At 46.5% G+C, this 6,899-nt stretch overlaps 1 protein-coding gene across 1 annotated transcript; it reads right to left on the bottom strand.

Moving 5' to 3' along the window:
- Positions 1 to 748: 748 nt before the first annotated feature.
- LOC124706153 (probable methyltransferase At1g27930) lies at positions 749 to 1,746 on the bottom strand. Its single transcript, XM_047237807.1, has one exon. It carries the CDS (start codon positions 1,744 to 1,746, stop codon positions 856 to 858), a length of 891 nt encoding a protein of 296 aa, XP_047093763.1. The 3' UTR covers positions 749 to 855.
- Between the last annotated feature and the right edge of the window lie 5,153 nt (positions 1,747 to 6,899).

Here is a 6,899-nt window from a genome sequence, read left to right as displayed (position 1 = left end):
GCAGGAACCGCCGAGAAAGTTTCTCGCGCGGCTGGTGGCCCCAACTTGTTGTGCCTAGGAACGCGCCGCTGATAAAACTGGAGGACAGCAGCGACGACGACCTGTACCGACCGACGCCGCCACGCGCCGGCGACCCTTGCCAGGGTTCCAACCGATGGCACGAGGCGTCGCCGCCCGAGGAGGCCTCGAAGTCCAGCGACGACGACGACGGCGGCGTCTACCGCCATTTGGGCATGTAGAAGGCTGCTTTTAGTTTAAGTTTTAGTTTGCCTAACACCGAATTCAAATATATGTACGAATTCGGTCTATTTATGTACGAACTCGCCTATATATGTTAAATACCATTAAATTTCGCTTATGTTTGAATGAGTTTCACCAATTTTTGTCTGAATTCGTTGTATTTTGTCAAAAACTTACATCCATCATGGGCTCGCCATTGGGAAAAATGGGCTCCCCGGCCAAAAATTACATCCATCCAGCGCTAAACAGCGTCGGATTTGGGCGTGGAAAGCCCCAACGGCTGGGATGCTGGTACTCAAGTAAATTATTCTCTACTAGTTCCACAAGCTAATGTCATAAAAAACACTAAATCTTCATAATTACATGTATTTGGTTGCATCGAAATTGACCTGAATATAAGCATCCCGCCACACGCACACACACAAATAATATTACTGTAAAAAGAAAGGGAAAACCCTTTGCAACGATAAAGTGATTGAAACGCAGGCAGAATCCACTAGTGAGATATGATGGTGCATGGGTCCTCTCCTGTACGGCCCTGTGATCATGTCGCTGCCTAGATCTGGTGTTGCCACGGCATTGACGACGACACGCTGTGTGTTCCTGACTTCCTGTTCATCTGCAAAAAGGCCTCTCGCCACCGCCGGCAGCCGTGGTGGTGTTGGCCCGCCGTGAAACCGGCGGGATCCTGAAGTGCCAGAGCCGGCCGGTCCCTCCGACCCGGAACCTGTCGCAGAGGAGCTCCTCGGCGAACATCCTCTCCACCCTGCGGTCGACGTCGTGCAGGAACACGTCGGTGTCCCCCTCGCCGCGCCTCGCGCGCGCCATGGCGGCCGCCGTCCATATCGCCGCCATCCTCCCGGGCGCCGAGGGGAAGTACCCCTTGGGCGCGTCCACCATGAGCATGTCCCACTCGTTCTCGTACACCTCGGGCGGCAGGTCGTGCAGCGCGAGCGGGCACGCGGCGTTGGCGCGGACGGCGGGCTCGGCGCCGCCGCCGGCGCCGGGGACGCACGAGGGGAACTGCTTGTAGGAGCCGAGGAGGAGGTCGGCGTGGTCGAGGCGCGTGCGGTAGCGGACCAGGTGGGCGCGCAGGTGCGGCGACTGCGAGCGCACCACGCGGTACCACTCCGGGTCCTCCTCGAGGAACACGGTGGCGCCGCCGGGGTTGAGCGCGTGCCAGAGCGGCGAGTCGTGGCCGAGGCCGAACACGAGCAGCCGCAGCGGCGCGCGGCGGCGGAGCACGGCCAGGGAGAGCGCGAACTCGGCGCGCGACTGCTGCGGCACGGTCCGGGTGGTGGCGTAGTACACGGCGGCGTCGGCGAGCGCGGCGAGGCCGGACGGCTCGTACCCGGCGCCCGAGGGGGCTGTGACAGCGGGCAGGCACGGCAGCAGCGGCAGCAACTGCAGCGGCGAGGCGGTGAGGAGGGTGGCGGCCAGCAACGACGTGGCCACGAGCAACGCGGCTGCTGCGACGGCCAGGAGGCGGCGGCCCGGGAGCTTCATTGTTCAGTACGTGTGTGTTGGAAAATGGGGATTATTGTCAACGACGGGGCATCGGTATTGCTTTCTTGGTGTGTGCGTGCGTGTCCACGACGATGTTTTGCTTCGTTTGTAGAGACATGGAGTTTGTTTCACCTTTTGGGACTTTGTTCTGATTTTCTTTGGTGTACTACCTCTATCATAAATATCATAAGTAGATGCTAAAAGTTTATCTAAATTTAAATGTATCTAGCCACAATTTAGTGTATAGATACATCCAAATTTAGACAAATCTTTGGCAACTGTTTATGGACGGAGGGAGTACTATTTTCAGGACAGATGTAAGAGGATGAACAGCCGCGTCCCCCAAAGCATCTCTAAACGGTGCCGGATTTATTGTTTGAGGACGCGTTTTTTTGCGTCACGTTTTGGGGACGTCGCTCTCCAGCCACGTTTCTTAAAATTTGTGATTTTTAAAATTTAATAGAAAACAACTTGCTATATATTACATAGATTCGAACGAAATTTGATGAAATTTAAACATAAAGCCTAATAGTACTTGCGGCGGCCAGAGGGTCGTAGTACTGGTGGAAGTTGTACATGTCATCGACGACGACATCCTACTTGCCGCTCGTCGGACTCGTCGATGGGCTCGTCCTTCACCGCGCCGCTTGGCCCAGCTTCGCCATCATCGGTGAGGTCAACGAGCAGCTTCCCGGCATCGCGGATGGACATTGCGATCGCCGCATCAAGGTCGCCCCTCCAGGAGTCCTTGTCGTTCAACGACGCCGCGAACGCCGCGTGCAACCCTGGGCAGTCGTCGGGGTCCTCGCTGTTGGCGATGAGGCGATGCTGCCGCTTGTACTCCGCCAACTGCGCGGCTTCCTCCTCACCCTGCTTATCCTTCACCTTCGGCTTCGGGATGAGGAGGGCGCTGATACGTCTCCAACGTACCTATAATTTTTGATGTTCCATGCTTGTTTTATGACAATACTTACATGTTTTGCTTGCACTTTATAATGATTTTATGCGTTTTCCGGAACTAACCTATTAACAAGATGCCACGATGTCGGTTCCTCGTTTTCTGCTGTTTTTGGTTCCAGAAAGGCTGTTCGGGCAATATTCTCGGAATTGGACGAAATCAACGCCAAACATCTTATTTTTCCCGAAAGACCCCAGAACACCGAAGGGGAGACAAAGATGGGCCAGGGGGGCTCCACACGACAGGGCCGCGCGGGCTCCACCCTGGCCGCGCCGGCCTATGGGGAGGGAGCCCTGGCGCCCCTCCGACTCCGCCTCTTCGCCTATTTAAGCCCTTTCGACCTAAAAACTCGATACCAATTGACGAAACTCCAGAAAGACTCCAGGGGTGCCGCCGCCATCGCGAAACTCCAATTCGGGGGACAGAAGTATCTGTTTCGGCACCCCGCCGGACGGGGAAGTGCCCCTGAAGCCATCTCCATCAACGCCACCGCCTCCATCATGCTCCGTGAGTAGTTCCCCCATGGACTACGGGTTCTAGCCGTAGCTAGTTGGTACTCTCTCCCCCATGTACTTCAATACAATGATCTCATGAGCTGCCTTACATGATTGAGATTCATCTGATGTAATCGGTGTTGTGTTTGTTGGGATCCGATGGATTGTTACATTATGATTAGTCTATCTATAAAGTTTATGAAGTTATTGTTGCCGCAATCTTGTTGTGTTTAATGCTTGTCACTAGGGCCCGAGTGGCATGATCTTAGATTTGAGCTCTATAGTTATTGCTTAGATTGTATCTACAAATTGTATGCACATGTCTATGTCCGGAACCAAAGGCCCCAAAGTGACGTAAATTGGGACAACCGGAGGGAAAGGCTTAGATATGAGGATCACATGTTTTCACCGAGTGTTAATGCTTTGCTCCGGTGCTCTATTAAAAGGAGTACCTTAATTTCCAAGAGATTCCCTAGAGGCCCGGCTGCCACCGGCCGGTAGGACAAAAGATGTTGTACAAGTTTCTCATTGCGAGCACGTATGACTATATATGGAAAACATGCCTACATGATTAATGATCTTGATGTTCTGTCTTAATGCTATTTCAATCCTATCAATTGCCCGACCGTAATTTGTTCACCCAACACTTGTTATTGGAGAGTTGCCACTAGTGTAGATAGCTGGGAACCCCGGTCCATCTTTCATCATCATATACTCGTTCTACATGTCATTGGAAGTAGTATCAACTATTTTCTCGGTGCCATTGCTCTCATATTACTATTACTCGCCGCTGTGTTACTCGTTACTATCGCTCTCATATCACTCGCTACTTTCACATCACCCCCGTTACTAGTGCTTTTCCAGTGTGCAGCTGAATTGACAACTCAGCTTGTTAAGGCTTATAAGTATTCTTTACCTCCCCTTGTGTCGAATCAATAAATTTGGGTTTTACTTCCTCGAAGACCGCCGCGATCCCCTATACTTGTGGGTTATCAAGACTCGTTTTCCGGCGCCGTTGCCGGGGAGGCATAGCTCTACTCATAAGTTCACCCGGGGAGTACACTCCACCTCTCTCTCTATTTTATTTTACTTTGTTTTGCTTAGTTTACTTTTGTCTAGTTTATTTGTGCTTAGTTTATTTCTGTCTTGTTTATTTTGCTAGTTTCTTTTTGTCTTGTTTTACCTATATACCCAAAAATCCATAAAAATTTGAAAAACCGAAAAATTAAAAACTGCTGTTATGGGAGAACCAACAACCTACTTGGAGCTTATAGAATATTATAATAATTATAGAGAATCAAGAGCGGGAAAAGTGATGAGTGCTGTGATAGAAAAATTGAATACACTAAACATCTTAAATTTCAATGTGGCTTTAGTGAGGAATTTTTAATTAAGAACTATAATCGGAATAGCTATATTCATTTTGGGTTTGAAGAGGTAGAACAATTTGTCATATTTATGGGAGCCTCCGAGATAGAATCCTTCATGGTTAAAAATTATGAAACTTGTGTTGTTTGTAAGGACCTTAAAGATTATGTCTCTTCTATCCTTAATTTTTGCAATGAAAGTTACACCGATAATCCTTATATCATTGATTATAAAGAGAGACTCATTAATGCACAAGAATGCACTCACAATTTGCAGGGACCTCGTGGAAGAAGAAATTGATGAACCCGAAAGCTCATTGGATGAAAAAGAAGAGGAGAGTGATGAACAAAAGGAGGAAGAATGGATTAGCTACCCATGCCAACCTTCTAATGAGAGTAACTCTTTATCTCTTACACTATTTGATTGTCCTCCATGCTTACCGAAAGAGGTTGAATGTTATGTTCCTGTGGATTCTCTTGAAATATTCCCTATGAGTAAAACTTGTGAGAATAATTATGCTACTGTTATTTATGATAATCCATGCTACTTTGATAAATATTATGATAATGCCTTACATGATTGAGATTCATCTGATGTAATCGGTGTTGTGTTTGTTGGGATCCGATGGATTGTTACATTATGATTAGTCTATCTATAAAGTTTATGAAGTTATTGTTGCTGCAATCTTGTTGTGTTTAATGCTTGTCACTAGGGCCCGAGTGGCATGATCTTAGATTTGAGCTCTATAGTTATTGCTTAGATTGTATCTACAAATTGTATGCACATGTCTATGTCCGGAACCAAAGGCCCCAAAGTGACAGAAATTGGGACAACTGGAGGGAAAGGCTTAGATATGAGGATCACATGTTTTCACCGAGTGTTAATGCTTTGCTCCGGTGCTCTATTAAAAGGAGTACCTTAATTTCCAAGAGATTCCCTAGAGGCCCGGCTGCCACCTGCTGGTAGGACAAAAGATGTTGTACAAGTTTCTCATTGCGAGCACGTATGACTATATATGGAAAACATGCCTACATGATTAATGATCTTGATGTTCCGTCTTAATGCTATTTCAATCCTATCAATTGCCCGACCGTAATTTGTTCACCCAACACTTGTTATTGGAGAGTTGCCACTAGTGTAGATAGCTGGGAACCCCGGTCCATCTTTCATCATCATATACTCGTTCTACATGTCATTGGAAGTAGTATCAACTATTTTCTCGGTGCCATTGCTCTCATATTACTATTACTCGCTGTCGTGTTATCGTACTACTGCTCTCATATCATCGCTACTTTCACATCACCCTCGTTACTAGTGCTTTTCCAGTGTGAACTGAATTGACAACTCGCTTGTTAAGGCTTATAAGTATTCTTTAGCTCCCCTTGTGTCGAATCAATAAATTTGGGTTTTACTTCCCTCGAAGACTGCCGCGATCCCCTATACTTGTGGGTTATCAAGACTGTTTTCTGGCGCCGTTGCCGGGGAGGCATAGCTCTACTCATAAGTTCACCTGGGGAGTACACTCCACCTCTCTCTCTATTTTATTTTACTTTGTTTTGCTTAGTTTACTTTTGTCTAGTTTCTTTTTGTCTTGTTTTACTTTTCTCATATACCCAAAAATCCATAAAAATTTGAAAAACCGAAAAATTAAAAACTGCTGTTATGGGAGAACCAACAACCTACTTGGAGCTTATAGAATATTATAATAATTATAGAGAATCAAGAGCGGGAAAAGTGATGAGTGCTTTGTGATAGAAAAATTGAATACACTAAACATCTTAAATTTCAATGTGGCTTTAGTGAGGAATTTTTAATTAAGAACTATAATCGGAATAGCTATATTCATTTTGGGTTTGAAGAGGTAGAACAATTTGTCATATTTATGGGAGCCTCCGAGATAGAATCCTTCATGGTTAAAAATTATGAAACTTGTGTTGTTTGTAAGGACCTTAAAGATTATGTCTCTTCTATCCTTAATTTTTGCAATGAAAGTTACACTGATAATCCTTATATCATTGATTATAAAGAGAGACTCATTAATGCACAAGAATGCACTCACAATTTGCAGGGACCTGTGGAAGAAGAAATTGATGAACCTGAAAGCTCATTGGATGAAAAAGAAGAGGAGAGTGATGGACAAAAGGAGGAAGAATGGATTAGCTACCCATGCCAACCTTCTAATGAGAGTAACTCTTTATCTCTTACACTATTTGATTGTCCTCCATGCTTACCGAAAGAGGTTGAATGTTATGTTCCTGTGGATTCTCTTGAAATATTCCCTATGAGTAAAACTTGTGAGAATAATTATGCTACTGTTATTTATGATAATCCAT

This window comes from Lolium rigidum, chromosome 4 (assembly GCF_022539505.1).
Source record: "Lolium rigidum isolate FL_2022 chromosome 4, APGP_CSIRO_Lrig_0.1, whole genome shotgun sequence".
NCBI lineage: Eukaryota > Viridiplantae > Streptophyta > Magnoliopsida > Poales > Poaceae > Lolium > Lolium rigidum.
This window is presented reverse-complemented; position numbering and strand designations above follow the sequence as displayed.